The 22109-nt window shown below is 46.1% G+C and overlaps 1 protein-coding gene across 1 annotated transcript; it reads left to right on the top strand.

Annotated features, from left to right (window-relative positions):
• The first annotated feature begins 8304 nt into the window (after positions 1-8304).
• Positions 8305-21921, top strand: LOC116953374 (uncharacterized). Its single transcript, XM_076063390.1, has 16 exons — positions 8305-8433; positions 11226-11348; positions 12167-12404; positions 13213-13390; positions 14311-14394; positions 14733-14837; positions 15898-15981; positions 16291-17042; positions 17913-18002; positions 18723-18772; positions 18991-19094; positions 19569-19611; positions 19831-19900; positions 20722-20907; positions 21507-21567; positions 21773-21921. The coding sequence occupies exons 1-16, from the start codon at positions 8379-8381 to the stop codon at positions 21806-21808; spliced, it is 2259 nt and encodes a 752-aa protein (XP_075919505.1). The 5' UTR covers positions 8305-8378; the 3' UTR covers positions 21809-21921.
• The last annotated feature ends 188 nt before the right edge of the window (positions 21922-22109 follow it).

Here is a 22109-nt window from a genome sequence, read left to right as displayed (position 1 = left end):
AGGTAAACGCCCCCTTTTGAATCAGTCTGAGACTGCGTCTGCTCGGTCATTAGCTCAAAGCTAACCCTTCGACGAAGAAGATGGCGAAAAGAAAAAAAGACGACGAGTATCGTACATTTCAGGACGAATGGACCGAAGAATTCGCCTTTGTGGAGAGAGCGGGTTCTGCGGTGTGTCTAATTTGCAATGACAAAATTACATCGTTGAAACGGTCGAATGTAAAGCGGCACTTCGGCACGCGCCACGCTACCTTTGCATCAAAATACCCTGCGGGAGACAGCAGAAAGAAAGCGTGCCAAGAGCTTCTGAGCAGGGTGCAAGCTAGCCAGCAGCAACTCCGCGTATGGACCCGGCAAGGTGACTATAATTCGGCTAGCTTTGCTGGTTCTTTAGCAATAGTGAGGAACGGAAAACCATTCACAGATGGCGAGTATGCTAAAACGTTCATGCTGGATGTAGCCAATGAACTTTTTGATGATCTTCCGAACAAAGACAAGATAATCAAACGGATACAAGACATGCCTCTGTCGGCAAGAACTGTTCATGATCGTACCATCGTGATGGCAAACAAAGTGGAGGAAACGCAAGTGAAGGACATAAATGCAGCGCCGTTCTTTTCTCTGGCTTTGGATGAGTCAACAGACGTGAGCCATTTGTCGCAGTTCAGCGTGATTGCAAGATATGCTGTTGGTGACACACTGCGCGAAGAAAGTCTTGCTGTTCTGCCATTAAAAGGGTCCACAAGAGGTGAGGATTTATTCAAGTCTTTCATGGAGTTTGCTCAAGAAAAAAGTCTACCTATGGATAAACTTCTCTCAGTGTGTACTGATGGTGCTCCGTGTATGGTGGGGAAAAACAAAGGATTTGTGGCGCTTCTCCGTGAACATGAAAATAGACCCATCCTAAGTTTCCATTGCATTATACACCAGGAGGCACTTTGTGCTCAGATGTGTGACAGGCAGTTTGGCGAAGTGATGTCGCTGGTCATTCGTGTGATCAACTTTATTGTTGCCCGAGCCTTAAATGATCGCCAGTTTAAAACACTGCTGGATGAAGTTGTAAATAACTATCCTGGTCTGCTTTTGCACAGCAATGTGCGTTGGTTGTCAAGAGGGAAGGTGCTTAGCCGTTTTGCGGCTTGCCTGAACGAAATCCGGACTTTCCTTGAAATGAAAGGCGTCGGGCATCCTGAGCTAGCCGACACCGAGTGGCTCCTCAAGTTTTACTATCTCGTAGATCTGACTGAACATCTGAACCAGCTCAACGTGAAAATGCAAGGCATTGGAAATACAGTGTTATCCCTTCAACAAGCTGTATTTGCTTTTGAAAACAAGCTTGAGCTTTTCATCACGGATCTTGAAACAGGTCGTTTACTACATTTTGAAAAACTGAGCCAATTTAAAGATGCATGCACAGCAAGTGAGCCCATTCAAAACCTTGATCTCCACCAGCTAGCTGGCTGAACATCCAGTCTCCTACAGTCCTTCAAAGCACGCTTTGGAGAATTTCGTGAGCACACTCGTCTTTTTAAGTTCATCACCCATCCAAACGAGTGTTCACTGAACACAGCCGACCTGAATTACATCCCTGGTGTCTCCGTCAGAGATTTTGAAGCAGAAGTGGCTGACCTGAAGGCCTCAGACATGTGGGTGAATAAGTTCAAGTCACTGAATGAAAATTTGGAAAGAATCACACGACAGAAAGCGGAGTTGGCGAGCAAGCACATGTGGACAGAAATGAAAAAACTCCAACCCGAAGACCAGCTGATTCTCAAAACTTGGAACGCGCTTCCTGTCACATACCACACACTGCAGCGTGTGAGTATTGCTGTATTGACCATGTTTGGATCTACGTATGCATGTGAGCAGTCATTCTCACATCTTAAAAACATCAAGTCCAACCTACGATCACGTTTAACGGATGAAAGCCTCAACGCTTGCATGAAGCTTAACCTCACCAAGTACCAACCCGACTACAAAGACATCAGCAAATCCATGCAGCACCAGAAGTCGCATTAATGGTGAGTGTTATAACAACATTATTTAAAAGAATAAATTCAGAGGCTTATTATACTGACATTTAGTTGAATTCACTTTTTAAATATATTATATGGCTCTCACTGAAATAAATTTCCAAATTTTTTGCTTTCATGGCTCTCTTAGTCAAAAAGGTTCCCGACCCCTGCAGCAGAGGTATTTATTAATTCTTAATTTACCGGTTTATGAACTCACCATCCTTTCGTTCATGCGCTTCTTGTACAAATTCCGTAATACAAAAATGGGTAAATTATTATTTTATGACGGTAATTGTCAGTTCAAAACGTGATTTCACGAACTATTGTTTTGCAAAATATAGTGCCTAGCGTAAATCCTTGTGTATTAGAGACATCTTCATCTAGAAATTAATAGACCATGGTTGATAAATATTACAATGATAGATGAATCTATGAAGATGGAAAACAATGATTGACGTTCTCTGCTCTGACACTGGTGAGACTAGGCCCTAAAGAAGGCTGTCTCTGGTACGGCTATTTTAGTACAAGCAATGGACAGGAAGTACCAGATCAATGGGCTCGCATAATGCGCACGCATAATGTACGTTGATTCATTAATCCTCCCCCCACACCTTGGACAAGAAGAGTGCACAAGTGTTGTCATCACATCTACGCCTCTATATAAGGAACGAAACAGGTGGACTTCTCCACAAATCTGGCTGTCGCCTGATGAAGCTAGTTGTGATTACTAGCAAAACATATTCTTTGGGTCTTTCGGTAAAGTCACGTAGATGGTTCAAAGAAAATAACCATCTACGTGACTTTACCTAAAGACCCAAAGAATTTGAATTCCTGCAGTCACGAAAACTTTAAGTCAAGATTTACTAGCAAAACGTCGTACTCAGATTGTAAATGTTGTGGCTTGTCTCTCCAACACACCGGTGTGCTGTACTAGTGATGAATCGGCATGTTCTGTTTATGTGACATCTCTTACTAATTATGGCGGGTTTGACTAGACATTTCTATATTTACGCGATCTAACTAAAAAAAAACCTGTATAGAAGTAATTGTGTTTTGTCGTTTTTCAGAATGTGGCTGGATCCCCGTAGCAGAACGCAGAGTGAAGAGCCGGATCGTGGGAGGCTACAAAGCAAGGCTCTGAGAATGGCCCTGGCAAGAGAGCCTGCACAACTTGAACAGACTGACCTGTGGGGGCTTCCTCTTCAGTGACCGCTGGGTTGTGAGTGCTGCTCATTGCTTCCAGAGGTGAGCGTTTCTGTTGCTTCACATGTCTTCTTAACACTTTACTCCGAGCTATACATGCTCTGATACGTGCATTGTCCTTGTACTGTTTGCCTTTTGACGTTCTCTGGTCTGTCACTGGTGAAACTAGGTGCTAAAGAAGGCCGTCTCTGGTGTAGGCCAAAGACAATGCATATATTATTATCAGAGCAAGTTTATTTGCATGTTCACCACAAGTACGTGTGGTTAATACAAGCTTGATTCCTTGCTAAACGTGTTTGAACATCTTAACACCTTAAATTTTAATTTAAAGCTTTCGTGACTGCAGGGATTCATATTCTTGGTTCTTTCGGTAAAGTCACGTAGAAAGCACCAAGAATATCTTAACACCTGTTTTATTGCCAGAAAGGGTAAACCCTATTTTTATTTGTCATTCTTTAAAAGGATGCATTGTGTTAAATGTTACACACACAGCAGACAAGTTTGATAATCACAACTTGCAGCCCTTTGTCAGACCGCTTTTGGGATGAAGGCCTTGGCACATCGTGTTGGTCATGGGGTGTTGTTCGACCATACCTCACCACACTGGTCACGAATAACTTTATCTGTGGTTGGGAATCAAGCTTGGGGAATTAAAACGTGGGTCAACAGGTTCATAAGTGCAGTGTGCTAACCAATGAACCACCGCTGCTCCCACTCACACAATGAATCACAACACCATTAGAAGATATTTTTTGTAGAATTTTATTGCAGAAAGAGTTATGAATATAAGTGGAATAGGGATTAAGCGTCTCAGATTTTTTTCACATTCAGGTATGATTTTTCGTAGTGCACTTGCAATCGTGATGCGTGCCGGCGCCACAGTCCAAATTTGCTTACTTGTAAAACTGACCCACACGAATTACTCAGTTGAGATTATACAGAGCAGCAGTCATCACCCCTACCGAAATAACTTGGCAGGACCCTCCTGAAAAAGTCCTGAGACTCAATGAGGCTTACCTTGGTAAAAAAAAAAACATAATGCCCTATATTATTTGATGCTGAATGTGGTGGCTGTGTATTTACCCCCCTAGTAACAACCCAAACACCTGGACGGTATACCTGGGCCTGCACTCTCAGAACGATCTCAGCGCTTCAACTGTCGTGGCCAGAAGCGTCAACAGAATCCTCATCCACGAGCGCTACAACGGAAGCAGCCATGACTATGACATTGCTCTTATGGAGCTGTCAGAACTTGTTTCCTTCATCGATTACATACAGCCAGTTTGCCTCCCACCTCGCTTTCAGAAGTTTCCCTACCCAGGGAAATCATGCTTCATTTCTGGTTAGGGGAAACTTTTTGAAGGTGGTAAGTCCATAGGTGAAATATTCCAAACCTGGGAAAACACGTGATTTCAGAAGATACTTTGACCACTAAATAGAGCATAGTTTGAGATATTATTTAGTATCCATATCTCAGTGTCTATGGTGTAAGAACAAAGCAACCACAGTATTGTCATGTTTTGAGCCTCCACACGACCCGATTAACATTCTAATAAAATCGATCTTCTCATAGAAAGCAGTTCCCTTCTGTTTAAACTCAGGATTACAGCCCTTGAGTTGTTTACGTTGGGTTAAATGTAGCACCTCTAATGTACAACATATACAAATATTCAAAAAATCCATTGCTATGCCCACGATGCAAGGCATGTATTGTGACTTTAATGTATGAATCGGTGCAATGTTATTTTCCGGCGGCACAAGTTAAACATAATCGATAGTTGAACATTTTTTTTATTTCGGGGGAATGTTTGTATAATGAAAAACAAATATAATATACACATCTCTTCTACTGAACAAATCATTTGATTTAATGGAGGCCCAAATCTTTGTTAGGAAACATTTTTTTGTAAAAATCCATTGGAATAATGATGGCAGTCGGGTAGCAGAGCTCTCTGGTGCTCGAGGAATATCTGTAATAGGCATTAAGCTGATATACAGGTGATATGTTGTTTACATTTAAATGTACCACGATCTAAGTCGTGATGAAATATAGTACTTCACTCTAAGATGTTTTCTTGTTCGTGTTTTTGTTTGTTGTGGTTGCACCCGATTCAAGAGCCGAATGGCTCACAGGGCTATACCAAAATAAATAAGAAACTGAAACACGGTTTCCAACACGAATTCTTGTACTTAACAGGCTACACACCCGACCAGCTTCAGGAGGCTTCAGTAGAGATCTTCAAGACGTGCGTCACACCAGGGCCGCAGGCCTATAGCCCATCTCTAATCACCAACAGGATGCTGTGTGCAGGGTACCTCGAAGGAGGGGTGGACACCTGCCAGGTGAGCTGCATAACAACCAACAAGATGCAACTCTCTTGCCTATAAACCATCTGGAGCACATGACGACTATGGGCCCAATTATGTTCCACCAGGGGGAACTTGGAAAGCAAACTTCTCCAGTCAATTCATGAACACCTTCCCTGGTCAACACAGCACATGAGTTTGTGAGTTTTGGTTTAATAACTACATAAAAAAGAGACTGGTTTTGCACAAGGAGGCTGCAAAAAAAACACATTTGTGATGCAATTCGCTTGTCACATTAAAGTTACTTAAGACGCCTGTGTGTAAATGGCCTGATATAAAAACCATTGTCATAGTGTGCGTAAGAAAACTATGGGAATATGTAATGAAGAAAATACTTTATGGAAATATATAAAAATATATAACATTTTCACTGTTTTTGTGGTATTCCAAAAATGATGGCATATTTGATTGGGTAAGATGGTTTACTAGTTGGGGTGGAAAATGGCAATGATCCTTCATAATGTGAAAGACTGAAAGCTGCTCTTATGAAATTTAAACTTTCTTTTTAAAAACTGATTCACACGAAGCGACATGCTATTTGCCACAACAATCCGTAATATATCTAAAGCATTTGGAAACCGATGTATGCTTAATAGTAATCTGGTGAATAAAGATTTAAAATGTGTAAAGTATAACATGTGTGTGCCTGGGTGACTTTTGGTCAAATCTTGAGATTAGGGATCTTATAAAAAGTTATACGACTTTCTATCAAAACCTCTGCCGCAGGGGCCGATCTTGACACTGCTGTCACAAGTCATCAACAAGTCCAATCAGTTCTAAATCGTCTTGTGCCACATAAGTCAATCTCTTTTCGAGCCTGTGCCACACCTGTTTAGACTCAACTAGTCGAACAGAAGCTGATTCGGCATGCGGTAGATGTGCATGCAACATATATGACTCAGACAACTCAGCCCTCGCTTGACAGAGGGGCTCACTGATGATGGGAATGCATCCAGATCTTTGAAGGATCTGTGAGCTCACACAATCGTCTGGTTAAACCCAGGATATATTGTAAGCAGGCTAGCCTGAATGTTTAAAACCGGCACAGATGTTCCATTCGAGGGCTCCACATTTCGCAACCTTAGAGAAGTGACAACTGTGGTGGAGAAAACCCAGAGCTTTGAAGTGATAGACCAAGTTCCTTCCACACAGCGTTACGCAGATAATGAAAATATACTGCCGCTCGAGTGATTCGTATTGAGGCATGGGCTCCCAAAACAGGAGCTAGTCATAATCACACTACCCAGGTATGGAGCATTTTATGAAAGAAAATACCCAGGCAGGTGCTTTGTGTTTGTGGGGCTGATGGTAAGGCATCTATTCGTAGCGAGCACCTATGAAGGCCGGAAGAGTTCACAAGGTGTTGGATGGCCAGCACCATGGCAAACCGCCTTTGTCTCCGCAGTTGCGATGCTTACCACACCAGGTACTCATTTGAGGCTGAGTCGACCTTGGGGAGGCCCAAGATCGGTTCAGATAATCGTCACTGGTGTTAGCGGAAATCGAACTCGTGTTGCTGGGTTTATAGCGCTGCGGACTAACCATTGCACCCCATCGCTCCCCACTATTCATGTTTCTCTCAACAACAAACATAGATCCCCCGCATAGCCTTAACAGATTAATGGGAGAAGTGCTGTTAGTGAGCACCCATGAAGGCCGACACGCCACACGAGGGAGTGGGTGGCCAGCACTACGCCCGGCCGCCTTTGTCTCCCTAGTGGCGATGTTTACACCGCACCAGGTAATCGTTTTAGGCTGAGTCGCCCTAGGGCAAGTCGTGGACCGGTTCAGATTATCGTCACTGGTGTTGTCCGTGAGCGGGAATCGGGACTTGGGTCGCCAGGTAGCGCAGCGCGTTAACCGCTACACTACCGCTCCCCATATTTGTTTCTCTCACAAACTCTCACACACGCTTTTTCTCTGTGTCACTCCCTCTCACGCAAACACACACTCTCTGTCCCTCTTTCATTCTCTCTCAATGATTCACTCCGTCTCACGCTCTGTCTCAACAACACTCTCCATCACATTGCACACTCTCTGTCCCTCTCTTTTCCCCACACACGCATTCTGTCAATCGCACTCTCTGCTACATCACTTACTGTCTCTCTAAAACGAACTCTCTCTGCATCTCTCCCTGTCCATCTCTCGCACTTTCACACACTCTGTCTCTCTCTGTCACTCTGTCACTGTCTGTCTCTCCCCGTCCCTCTCTCACACACTCTGTATCTCTCCCTGTCCTTCTACACTACCGATCCCCACACACACAAAGCCTTAACATACATTTGGGGCAAGTGCTGTTTGCGAGCACCTATTAAAAGCCTGCACGTACAAAGGGGGGATGGGTGGCCAGCACCACGCCCGACCGCCTTTGTCTCCCCAATGGCGATGTTTAGACACCGCACTAGGCACCCATTTGAGGCTGAGTTCACCAGAAATATCGCTACATATTACCTGGTGATGCCACATAAATAATAAATAACTAATCAAATAAGGAGCTACTGCAAGATAACTTCGCCTCTTATATGTGTAATGTATTTTCCATTTAAGTCCGCAGAGTGATTGACGAACGCGTTCGTGTTTAGAGACCACCAGCCCTGGATATCCCGGCCAGGCTGGTCGTGGTCACGTGACAGACGCGCGCCTCCCACGTGACCGGTAGTGACGTCACGCGAAGACGTTGGACGTGACGTCAATCTCAGCAGTCCACCGTCACCACAGAAGCCGCTGGTTCCGAAGAGGCGGAGCTCAATCTGCTTCTACATCGCGTCTTGTAGGAATTTATTTCTTTATAAAGATGTACATCTTCATGAAGGACATCAACAGCGCTACGATGAAGACCAACTCACAAGGTTTGTGTGTGTGTGGTCAACCTGCCGTAGCGCTCACCAATAAATCAGAATCAGTTTTTTTAGCCTGGAAAAATCCGATGAGCTATGAAGCTCTTAAATTTCGATTTAAAGCTTTCGTGACTGCAAGCATTCATCTTCTTTGGTTCTTTCGGTAAAGTCACGTAGAATGAGAATAAAATAATAAATTGATAAAATAACACAATAATCTCACGACGTTTCGGCCACAACACAAGCGGCCTTCATCAGGTGAAGGGACGAGACTGGAGGACAGCGCTCCAGACAGTCTCGTCCCTTCACCTGATGAAGGCCGCTTGTGTTGTGGCCGAAACGTCGTGAGAATATTATTGTGTTATTTTATTTTATCAATTTATTATTTTATGAAGCTCTTGTTTATGTCCAGTAAAATATGTACACGATAAACTTTATTACACACCACACACACGGCTAACTCATCACTCGTGTAAAATAAACACGGGCCGTCCATAAATGACGTCTAGCACCTAGTGGGGGGGGGGGGGTCAGACATTTGTGACGATCCATGTCTTGCTCCCAGCGCGTGTAGACAGCCTCAGGCCTTAGCTTGGCCCGACGCTGGGCCCACCAATTGCTGAACTATCTGGAGAATTGTGGAGGGAGGTACACATGTGCAGACACAGAGACACCCTTACACACGTGCATATTAATTCGTTCATCAACTCTAGGTTGGCTATTTCATAGCTTTACACTGCGTTTTCAGGTTTTACCATGTGAACATCCCAAGCACGTGGAGCGAAACGTCAAGACATGCCAAACAATATGCAGTATAACACAAAACATGTCAGAGCTGTACAGAACAACTGCTAAAACCTAAGTAGTAGCTGTTTTTCATTTAGCTCGTTGTCAATCCACTACACTCTTGTCAGTCATGGGAGTTGCTTGTCTAATATTATGAAACTATGTAGCAAGTGTCTGATCGGAATAACGCATGATACTTTGTCCAGTTGACTGGTGTTCACTGCTTAGCCGGTGCACACTGCTAACAAGCTGTCGACCTGAGTTTTATTCCCAGCCGTGGCTAACCTCAGTGGGGAGTGGTATCTGAATCAGTTCTGCGCACTAGCTTCACCAACCCGAAATGAAGACAGTGGTGATGTATGGTCAGATAAGCCCCAGGACCCAACTGGCATGAGGCACCCCTCATTGAGCAGTGGATTGACAGCACTGTACATGTGCATGTGGGTCTGGAATGCTATTGCCAATAAACTTCAACTTGAATCACTACCTATGAGATCTTCACTCAAAACTGCTCTAGAGTTGTACACCCCTAGCTGCCACTGCTATTCAGTGGCCTAAAATATGGCTCTAGATTTTGGTGTTATAATTTATTTATGTAGTTTATTGTTAAAAATTCGGTCACAGTCCCTATGATCACTGTTACATTGCATTTATGGCTTTTATTTTGGTGATTTCGAAAACGTTTTTTTTGTTTTTGGCCATGTTTTTGTTTATTGTAGTACGGAGTTAGACTGATGGCCTTAATCTTAGTTGTCTTGTGGTTGTTGTTGTTATTTGACTTGCATCCCACTGGGATTTTTGCACACAGCGTTGGTGTACGGTGCTATTTCAGGAATATTTTTATAGTTTTTTTCCTGGATTTTCTGTTTGCACAGTCACATAATCACTTTAAGATGTTTTCTTGTTCATGTTTTTTGTTTGTTGAGGTTGCACCCGATTCAAGAGCCGAATGGCTCACAGGGCTATACCAAATAAATAAACTATGAAACTATGATGATGTGTGACGGGGGGGGGTGGGGTGGGTTTGAGAAATGTGACGTCACATCAAAATGCGCCACTTTAAATAAATATAGAATTGTTATAACACAAATTTTTATTTATTAATTTTCATTATTAACTATTTGATTATTTAAATTTACTAAGGTCTCCTTTTATTTATTCCATGAAGGAGCATTTTGCTTTTCCATGGGAGAATGGAGAAGCTTACATTTTGAATTTGTTTTAATGATTGTTATGAAACATTTTGATTCTAATGTATCTACCAGGGTTTTTCATTCTGTGGAATGAATATTTGATTGTTATAATTGTACTCTACATTTTGCTTTGTTATACCACAAAGTTTAAAGTATTTTTTTAATAGTTATAATTACTTTTTATATTTTATGATTATAAGATAATTTCAATATATTCTGAACATCTGCAGTTTTAGTTAGACGTTGAATATTTTCAAGTGAATTTTATGCTAAATTTAAGCTTTCCAAAGCCTCAGTTTTGTATACGTGTTTTCTCCTATAACATCTGAGTGCAGCGCCACATTAAATACGCACTACAATGACAATAGTTTAAAGCGATTAAAGCATGTTTTATTTTCAAAATGGAAATATAATTTGGGGGGGGGGGGGGGGGCAGAGTTTTGTTGCATCATATTTGAGGGGAGGTCTGACTTTTTGTGACGAGGGGGGGGGGGTCTAAAATCGTCCAAAATCGCTTGACGTCATTTATGGACGGCCCCATAGCACAAGCGAGAGAACGGGGGGGGGGGTAGCTGTGTGGGGGGCACAGTGATGGGTAGAGGAAGACTTGGTGGTACCACTCAGTGATTGGTAGAGGGAGACGCGGTGGTGGCTCCTCTCAGTGATGGGGAGAGGAAGACGTGGTGGTACCTCTCACTGATGGGTATAGGAAGAGGCGGTGGTGGAACCTCTAAGTGATGGATAGAGAGGGAGACGCGATGGTACCTCTAAGTGATAGGTAGAGTGAGACGCAGTGGTGGTACATCTCTGGGTGCTGCTGCGCAGGGGGTCGGCGCCGCAAGCGAGGAGGTCGTGACCCGGAGGAGGAGGAGAGCGCTGCCAAGCGACAGCGGTCGATGGAGATGGACCACAAGCACAATCTGTGCATGCGGACGGTGGTTTTTGGAGGTGAGTGGAGTAGAGAGGTGAAACAGGAAAGTTCAGAGAGTGTGTGGACGAGATAGATGAGATGGGAGAGTTTGGAGAGTGTGTGGAGTAGAGACGGGAGAGTTAGGAGAGTGGAATGGAATAGAAATTTGGTGAGGTAGGAGAGTGTGGAATAGAGTGAGATGAGACGGGAAAGTTCGGAGAGTATGTGGAGTAGAGATATGAGGCGAGGCGGTCTGTGCCCGTACCTGAGGTCGCATCTGCACCACGCCCTTGATATATTATCTTTCTCAAACCTTCCAAACGGTTCCTCCTTTCCTGCGAAATCTCTCCCCTCCAGTCCTCAGCCAATTCCCTGCCTCCTCCTGCCCAGCTGCAATCCTGCCGCCTTCCATCTTCACGAGCCCTTCTCTCACTCTCCCCCACCCCCCACACACAGTTAATTGCGTCTCTGCGCCACCATGAATTCCTTCGTGTAAATTCTAAACTGAAGCCCACTGAGCAATAAAGCTCTTTTTCGACCTGGCCACAAATGATAGCTCAAAGAATTGGCTTATCGGCGTGTGGTAATGTATAACAGCCAAATAATCGAAACGCAAATTGATTCTACATGTGGAGGGAAAAATCGGAGGACCCGGAGAACAATTCACGTGGCCACGGGGAGAACGTGCAAACTTCAAATATGCAGGCATCAGGGTTGGGATCAAACCCACGATATCCTCTATCACAGGCGAGGTAGTTAACATCGAGCCACTGGGGTGCCCCTGATCCACGCATTCTTACCTCCAAACTGAGACTCTTGTGCCCCGCACCCCCACACCCCCCTCTTGTATGTGCAGACCCTGACAAGCGGACAGCGACCAAGCCTGCGGCCCCACGACACAGGTCCCGGAGCCCCCTGAGAGTGCGATGCTCCGTTGATGGGGAGTCGATTGGGTCCCGCATGTGCACTGTCAGCATTGGTGGTGGGGAGCAAGGAAGAGGTGGACCACGCCGACAACGTTCCCCACGTTCCCCACTCTGCCGCTCCCATCCGGTGGATGAGAACCACGATGGGCCGAGTTCCAAGCGGCCATCGTGAGTAGAGCTGCGAGTGCACACGAGCGTGTGTGTGCATGTGTACATGCCGAGCAGGGTGCAGGGTGGTAGAGCAGTGGGACCCATTGCTCTACAACAACACCAGGTTGACCCGAGTTTATTACCAGCCATGGCTAACATCAGTGACCAGCAATAATTGAACCGGTCCCGAGTCTCTCCTAGGTCGACTCAGCTTAAAAAAGATATCACCTGGTAATGTAAGCATTAGCAGCCAAAGATAGCCAGATGTAGTGCTTGTCATTGTGCAATGTTTATATTTTAATATCTCGCTGACAATACTTTGTCCCAACAGCCTTCTTTGTAGGGCCATTGCCCAAAACGTCGCCTATTATACATTTCTTATTTTAAGGCCACAGTGTTATTGACTGACGAGTTTCTTCTCTATGCCACACGTTGGTGGGATGTAGTCTACCAGCGACTTGTAAGAAAGAAGTTAAAGCCCTGGATGTAGCCTTGACACAGCCTAACTTAAAGCGTAGGTTGGCATAGCCAGGACAATGAATCCGCGTTTGTTTTTGGTGTTCGGCCACGTGGTGCCAATGCTTGACGTTAACCCTCTACCACCCAACGAAGTCGTCAAATTTACAAGATATGTTTACACTCGCCGATGTATGGATTACATTCTGTTCAATGAATCTCCTCCCCGGTGGCTTAGGACTCTTCACTACCAACATTAACATGAATCAAACTTGACACGGTCTCCGTTTAAGTGAACCGCATGCTTCGCTCGCGTGGCTGCCTTCGGCTCCTCGTTCACCACCGCGCCCTCTCGTTGTGTTCCAATCAGAGTGTGGAGCAGGCTGGGTCCAAGTGGTGCGCCGTCGCACACCACCTCCGGTCCCGAGGGCCATCGGTGGCAGCGGCTGAGCGTTGTCCCACCTGTGACGACACGGGCCGAGTCGGCGGAGTACCGTGCTCCGGCGCGCAACGTCAGCCAGGAACCATCCACTTGGTACCAGATCACGGTAAATGCAGTGGCCGCACACACGTGGACACAGTCGGTGGTTATCTCCGTGGTGTTATTGGTAAACATACTACGTGCTATCTGCTTTACAGTGGACCTTAATTATCCAGTGATGTCATATGCTGGCGTGATGGTCGGAATAAAAAAAATGAATTCAAATTACACAATTGGGATGACACATAGCAATGTTGCCCTCTCCCCCACTGCAAAAAACATGGAAGGACCCTCCACAAAAAGAGTATTGAGACTCAGTGAAGCTCTCCTGAATAAAAAGCATTGTAATAATACAGGGGCAGATCCAAAGGGGGGTAACAAGGACAATCCTTCGGAAAGCCTTTCGCAAACTGTTGGAGCAGGTGCTATTCGTGGGCAACTTTTAAGGCCAGCATAGCACCTCAGGGTATAGTGTGGTTGTTACCTCAGTGCTCATGTTTACACACGACACCAGGTACTCATTTAAAGCTGAGTCGACCTAAGTGAGGCCAACAACCACTTTTTTTGGCCATGAGCGGGAATTGAACTTGGGTGGCCAGGGTTTGTAGGGCAGTGTGCAAACCACTGAGCCAGCACTCCCCGCAGACACACGTACACGTGCAGGTTTACAAATTGCTTGGGGTCTTGCTGGCTTGGTTGGAAATTTGGGATTGTGGGTCTGGGATATGACCTCATGAACTAATTCCTTTGTTGGGATCACTTTTTTGTTGTTTGTGCCTTTGTTTTGGTGCCATTTCTTAACTTGTTTGTTGATTCTTGATTTTGCTTGCTCGTAGGGTTTTCATTTGCTTTGGCAGTGGCTGTATGTGGGATTTGGTCCGAAAAATTATTAATGTCCGTTGTGGGATGCTTTTAGCATGAATGATGCTATATAAAAGGAAATATATCTTATTGTTCACTCCTGGCCACTGCTTCTTGTGTCCCCAGATTCCTTTTGGGAGGAAGTACGGCAAGGAGGGGCTTCTGCAGTTCCTGCAGCAGGGCTGCTGCACGCCCTTCACTCCGTTGCAGGTATGCGCGCGAGAGATTAAGCGATGTGTTCAAGCTGGACTGCTTACAATCCATCCTGGGTTTAACTATCCTGTGTTTAAACTATTGGTCAAATGTCCAAACTGTGATTTTCTATTCATCACTGTATGCCCAGATTAATGAAAAGGCTTTGATCTTGTATTTGAATAACAAAGTGATGGTGTCGATTTGTCAGATGTGGAGTGGGAGGGTATTCCAAACGGTAGGGGCTGTGCATGAGAAATCTCATCCATCAATGGGACCATGCCCACCACGCTACACCATTGATGACAACACTGTGCCTCTCTCCAATATTGTGTCTGTATGTGTGTTCTTCTCAGTTCCACTTTGAGGGAGACATGGCAACATTCTATGTGGTGAACTACATGGTGGCCTTGAACCTCAAGGCGCTGTCACGGAAAATTGTCTTTCCCGACAACTATAGGGTGAGTGCGCCGGGGAGGCAGGAGGTGATAGGCCGACCGCTATGAGATGTAAATGTTACATCAGCTGTTTATAGCTGGAGATCACAGCATATCAATAGATTGTTTAATACATCTGTCCAGAGCTTTGAGCGTACTTGACTTGAATGCGTACGTGTTTTTCCCCTGGACAGTGCAGCTTCTGCCTCCAACCTCAATGCTCATTCAGGGAATTTGCCGAACAATCCTAATACAGGATCCTCGTGAACAAGTCTTGAGTCTGAGCAAGACTCTCCTGGATAATGAGAGGGCATCATTATTATCCTCATGTAGCCTTTCATAGTGGCCCCAAGAGGTTACTTGGTTGTTCCATTGAAATCCCCTGGGATGGCTGGAAAAGACAGCCGAAGTGGACTGGAGGGCTAGGCCAATAGGTGTGCAATTATGCATGGGTTAAATGCATTTCAGCACACATAATGCATGCGTTTAGTCACACGTGTAGTGTAAGAATCATTTGATTTTGGGTTGAATAGCTCATATACTATGTGTGACCACCCACAGCTATAAAGATTACAGCAATCGAAATCATAACAAATAGTCATAAATCATCAAACTCATTGAATTGTTGGTGGAAGCCGGGATTCATTTAAAGAATCAATTTACTTTTTCATGTCATTTTAATCATTTCGTTTTTACTGCTTCCCATTATTCCCATCTCATTTTTACCATTTTCTTTGATCCATTTGCCAAATTGCTGCCATCTTGCTGCCATCTTTCACCCTATGTACAAAAATGAAACAGCAAAGAACTGAATGCAAATCGAATACTTTACACGTGATTGGTGACCAGGGCTCACTGTGGAAAATTAAGCATATCCTGGTTTCTTGAGTTCTCTCACACCTGGTTGCACAACATGCATTAGAATTGTGACACATACACACAGACATGCCCACGCATAAATTGATGCAACTTTCGCGAGCGAATGGGAGCATCGTCGCATCCCTGTCGGGCTAACGAGGTAAGGGAGGGGTGCCAACGTGCCCGCGGCCAGCTGATCGGTGTCGCCGCTTTGTCCGTGTTGCAGGCCATCGTCTTGATGCGCCCAGTCCTAGGCCCACCGTCTCCGCTCGCTGGGGACCTAACGAAGGACGACCAGCGGCTGATCGAGGTGAGGAGGCCATGCGTACAGCCGGCACGCGGCTGCTCTGCTCTCACCGTCGTTCTGTGTGTACGTGTTGGTACATCAGATTGTATGTTGGTATATCAGATTGTTTACGTGTTGGTACATTAGAATGTGTCTGTGTTGATACATCAGAATGTGTTGGTACACCAGATTGTACGTGTTAGCACATCAGAAGTTATCATCACATCTATCATTACTCTCAACACCATCATACTCACCATTGACATCAACTTCATCACCACCACTCACATCATCGTAATTACCTTCATTACCATCATTGTTTGTTACCAACAGGAAGAAGCTGAGCTGCCACAGCCACCCGCATCTATGTCCATGATGGTGCCCAAAGTCATGGCACCCTCTGCTCAGCCTCCGACTGTGCTTCCCGCAGCTGAGCGACCCACAGCTCTCCCAGCCACGGCTCGACCTCGCAAGGCTCAGCCTCGCGAAGATCGGGCTCCCATGGCTCTGCCACGCACAGCTCTGCCACCCACACCTCTGCCAACCACACCTCAGCCACCCACACCTCTGCCACCCACACCTCTGCCACCCACACCTCTGCCACCCACACCTCTGCCACCCACACCTCTGCCACCCACACCTCAACCTCCCACCGCTCTGCCACCCACACCTCTGCCACCCACCACTCTGCCACCCACACCTCTGCCACCCACACCTCTGCCACCCACACCTCTGCCACCCACACCTCAACCTCCCACCGCTCTGCCACCCACACCTCTGCCACCCACCACTCTGCCACCCACACCTCTGCCACCCACACCTCTGCCACCCACACCTCTGCCACCCACACCTCTGCCACCCACACCTCTGCCACCCACACCTCTGCCATCCACACCTCTGCCACCCACACCTCTGCCAACCACACCTCAGCCTCCCACCGCTCTGCCACCCACACCTCTGCCACCCACACCTCTGCCACCCACATCTCTGCCACCCACACCTCTGCCACCTACAGCTCAGCCTCCCATCGCTCTGCCGCCCACCTCAGCCGACATTCAAGGCCTCATCGCGAACTTTCTCAAGGAGTAAGGAGCCTTCCAATTCCCTGCACTCACTCAGACACGAGGGTATCCCAGCCTATGCTTTTATGTAATATTTCATCATCATCAGGAATGATCAATGCACTGCTACGTAAATGCTTCCCCAAGCCATCACTATACAACTGCCCTGCAATGGACTAACCTACCTACAATCGATAGACAAGCTCATTTATACGCTCCAACTCCTGGATCACCCAGTACTTAGTCTAGACTAATGGCCATTATTCCTTCTGCCAGTGTGTTCTGCTCAAACCCACTTACTTTTCTTATCAGTGGTTTCTTAACGCTGCATATTTTGTTTAAGCCACGTGTCTCTCGTTATTACCGTTTTCCGGATGTACTGCCTTCCTTCTACAGATAAGTCCCATTATCTTGATTCTATCATGAATTTATCATTGTATATCAAAGTGCAGCCCTGTAATTCCTTGCGCATTCTACTCCACTAAAGGGAGAGCTGTAGAGAACACTCTATCGTGTATTTGGCCTAGTCTTCCACAATGGCCGGACATCTTGGAAGGGTAGGGAGTACCCACACTTGACCCCAACACTGCCAATTGAACTAACTGTGGTGGACAGCTGGCTGGACAGAGGTGGGGGGATTCAATCACTTTGCACCTTTGCTTCAACGTTCGCTTACAGAACATTACACTTGCAACCTCTGATTTGCAAGTCCAGTGCAATAACTGTTACACCACTGCATCATCCAATTATTTATGCAACAATTCATTGCAACTCTTTTATCATCACAAGCACGACTGTATACTTGCATCGTGAACAAAATAATTGAGTTGACATTATGAATCGATGGTTGGCTACGCACTCGGTGATTAAAGTGCGTTGCGTGTGCATTGGCAGGTACTACGGTCTTTATGATACCGCAGACCGCGAGGGTCTGCTCAAGAAGTATCAAAAGGATGCCCTCATCACCATCTACACCCCCTCAGAGTGAGCTGACAAACACACACACACTCACAAACTGGCCAGCAAGGCTGTCACATGAAAGGATTAATTGGTATTTGCCACAGACCGCTCTCGAGAGACCATGTTACAGTGAATTTTGATTTAAAGCTTTCGTGACTGCAGGGATTCATATTCTTGGTTCTTTCGGTAAAATCACGTAGAAGGGAAACAATAAAATAATAAAAATATAAAACAATAAAATTATCACGACGTTTCGACTGCAACACAAGCAATCATCATGAGGTGTGAAACATTTTCTTGCTCTGGTTTTCACACCTGATGATGATTGCTTGTGTTGCAGTCGAAACGTCGCGATAATTTTATTGGTTAATATTTTATTATTTTATTATTTCCCTTCTACATGACTTTACCGAAAGAACCAAGAATACGTGTTACATTGCTTATCATTGCTACAGGCAGTTATAAGCATTAATGACAACTTCTATAGCGTCATCAAAGAGCAGGCCATTTAAAGTGCGCCGAAACATGTGGAGTTTTTCACATAGCCGCAAGCAGCCAATCAGAAGCTTGCTTTAAATGCTTCGAAATGAAATATGGCTTCTAAAATGGAATTAAATCATCAGTATCCGCAACGATACGAGAAGAAAGAAATGCTTTGCGAAAACACGGAAATTAAAGCACACTTGTGGATGTGAGTGTAGCCACTCCGTTTCCTAACAATCCGGATCTCGTTTCTACCTCCAGGAGCAGCCTGGGAGAGGAGGGTACAGACAAGCCGACCCCAGAAGATTCACGTGAGTGTTGGTCACGAGCGATGTTTGCAGATCCGCGCGTCACTGCGTCACCGCTCATGTCATTCTGTCACTGTGCGCCATGCAGTTTTTTTCTCCTTGCTCCGCACCTCCAATGCAACAGTTGACTACGTACAGTGCAAAATAAGTTTAACATGCGCATATCTGTCGCCACTCGTATCACCACAGTTTTGTTGCCCTCCTGCCCCCTCATCCCACAGCACAGCTCAAGTGCGAGCGGCTGACGGCGGAGGACTTCATCAAAGAGCTGACGCACAAGAATCACGATATGTCCTCCTTCACCACCACTGTCAGCCGTGGCACGGTGAGCCGTGGCCTTGCACCAAAACGCCCTCATTGACATAGCCGCTGGCTCTGCTTAAACACAAATTGCTGAGCTTATGCGGCCTGAGTTACAAACCTTTCATGTGCACAAGCCCTCAATTTATGCTTCGAATTTTTACTATAATTATTTTGACTTATTCTTTGATACCTATGTAAATATGTCCACCTTTCCAAGATTAAACGTGAATTATTACGTGAAACGTAACTCGTAAGAGAGATTAAAGCCATCTTCTTGGCCTTAAATATACATTATCCCTAGACTTGACACTCGATCCCATTATAATTCCTAGCAACATCTCTCTCTCTCAAACCTTGACACTAACACAAGCCAAGACTCACACTTACTCTAGCCACAGCACTAACCCTGGCCGAGACTCCAACCCTGCAGTCTCCACCTCTTGGGTTGCTTAAAAATGATGGGCGATCGTGTTTACTTGTGACTCTCACTTTACAGGATACTCAGGTCAACTTCACGGTGCACGGCTTCTTCAAAGAGAGTGAGTATTTGCATAGTCACATTCACCATCAGCTTCGTCATCAGCAGTAGCATCATTAACAGCATCACTGACATTGCATTTAACTAGACCAGGTGCATTCTGCACTGCATGCCATAAGCACCACCTCACCATTCTAATTGATCCTGACATGCGGTTTATGTTAATGGCGTGGCTCTCTCTTGACGCCCGTGCACCTTTGTCGTGTGTGTCGATCCTCAGCCAAGAATTGCCAAGAGTCTGTGAAGATGTTTTGGCGGGTGGTGCAATTGGTGCCAACCATGGACGGCAGGTGAGTCACTTGCACCATGACCCAACACATCATAACAACCACCGTTCGCCATTAAGTGGCAGTGATGTCACCACGGCGCTTGTGCCAGCCTATGTGCATGTTGAGGCCACGCGAAGTGTCGAATGCCCACTGGCAGGAGGTCACGGGGCAGACCCACGTGCTACGGGTCGACTGAGATGGCTGGCCAATGCACCACCTGTGCCCCTTACTATGCCAACTTGCTGTGCTTTGGCCACCCAGCACTCCGCTCGTTGTTTTGAGCGTCACTCCTCCCCCATTGTTGTTGGAGGGCGACTGCCTCCAACTACCCAGTAGCATTCTTAACGAGCCTCCTCCACAGAGGCCGATTTTAACATGGCTGGTACCAGTCATCGGCAAGTCCACTCAGATCCACATCCTCTTATACCAAATCACTCCATCTCTTCTCTAGCCCATCCCGCGCCCATTTAGCCCCCTCTATCCAGCTGAACAAAAGCTGTTTAGGCATGCGGTGGCTGGGCATACGGGCTACATGACACATCATATACACATAGCCACAAACACACACCATGTTTTCGCACACAGACAATATGCGCTTTCCTGCTTCCCTTTCCTCTGCTCCCTCTCCCATTCCTTTGCTTCTTCCTTAACGAGGTTGCATACTCTTGACTTTCCAGAAGGCAGTACAGCAAGTGTGGACTAATCTCCATCTTGTCTTCTGTATGGGATAGAGTGTTGACCCCTTGCCCATGTGTGTTTCCTTCAGGTGCTCCATTAGCTTGCTGTTTAACTAAGTAATGTGTTATTATTTTTATTGACCTGCTTGTGTTGACACCCGGCAGGCCATCTGTCGCGAGTGAGCGGATGTTCATCCGCGAAGCTCTTGCAAGTGAGATGCCCCCTGCATTCGCCTCAACAACATCAGCGACGTCCAGCAGCTGCCCGCTTACTGCACTCACCTCGTCCCAGCAGGAGACAGTCAATTCATTCGCTGAAACATCCCACATGACACCGGAGTGGTCGCAAAGGTGGGCGAGAGCACGTGGGAACTGTCTTACAGCCACACACACGTGCATACACGCATGATGTCATGCTTCATTGCAAGAGTAATCAGACACAGCCCAGCAGGAGCCATTTATTCTGCCAAACCCTTATAGGGGCACCAGGGTCTTTGGACTCGGACTGTTAAGTCCTTCTTGCCCCTTCACTCCCCCCTACCCCTTTTGTCCACAGACAGAGGAAAGCGTCAGTCATTTTGTAAAGATTATTAAGGGGACAATGTATGCTTGAGGTGGCTTACTCCAGTCCCGAGTTTAAACGATAATTTTTTGTACGTTTCGACAAATTTTGTACAAACACATTGGGCGACTTGACGGTGCGTATCTGCTGCGTTGACCCCGTGATCTCGCGACGGCGCTATTCCAAGCGTGCGGCTCCCATCGGGAAGCGAGCCAAACGGCACTGTGTAATGGGGCTGCACAATCGATTCTCACCGGGAGCTGGCATGAACCCGTTTCAGTTGGCCATAGGAATCTGGTCCACAGCCCAGGCACTAGATTTGCAAGCTGGACTGTGGAAAAAAGGCACTGACGTTCTCTTTGCCTCCTGTCCGCGCTCGCCTCCACAGATGCCTGGAGCGGAACAATTGGAATTTCTCCAAAGCGGCCGACGATTTTATCCACCTCTACGTGAGTACCGTGCCGCCCACAATCCTTACCGACACACGTAATCGCAACTGCTCCGGCGTGTTCACGTTTTGACGACCGTCGCTAATGATGCCGCTTGTCTCCCTCTCCACTCTGTTCCCTCCGCTTCTCATTCCCTCATCGCAATTGCTGCTCTGGTTTTGGCTGCGGCTCCTGCACGGTCGCCAATCGTCGTTCCCGTCGTCAGGAAGCAGGGAAGATTCCGGGGGAGGCGTTTCAGTGATCAGGCGTCTTCCAGAACCAGCGCCCCACCAAATGGACCCTGAGCACAACATTTATTTTTGTATCAAAACCGTGATTTTCTGGATTGTAAATACATATTCATTATATTATACATTTTGGCTGTAGTTGTGACATTTTTTTTTAAAGCGTTCTTGTTTGGTGACTGAATTAAATTGTGTATCTCTCCGGATAGCGGTGTACTCAGTACAGACCGCTCGCTTAGCGCTCACTTAAAGAATCAGTTTCCAACACCCTTTTTTCTTAAGTATGAGGGCTTCATTGGGGTATTGGTAAAAGTGATA

The sequence above is a fragment of the Petromyzon marinus genome, unplaced genomic scaffold (assembly GCF_048934315.1).
Source record: "Petromyzon marinus isolate PM22_M1 ecotype Great Lakes invasive population unplaced genomic scaffold, UKy_Petmar_22M1.pri1.0 PM_Scaffold_108, whole genome shotgun sequence".
NCBI classification, from domain to species: Eukaryota; Metazoa; Chordata; class Hyperoartia; order Petromyzontiformes; family Petromyzontidae; genus Petromyzon; species Petromyzon marinus.
Note: the sequence above shows the minus strand (reverse complement) of the source record. Positions and strands in the feature narration are given on the sequence as shown.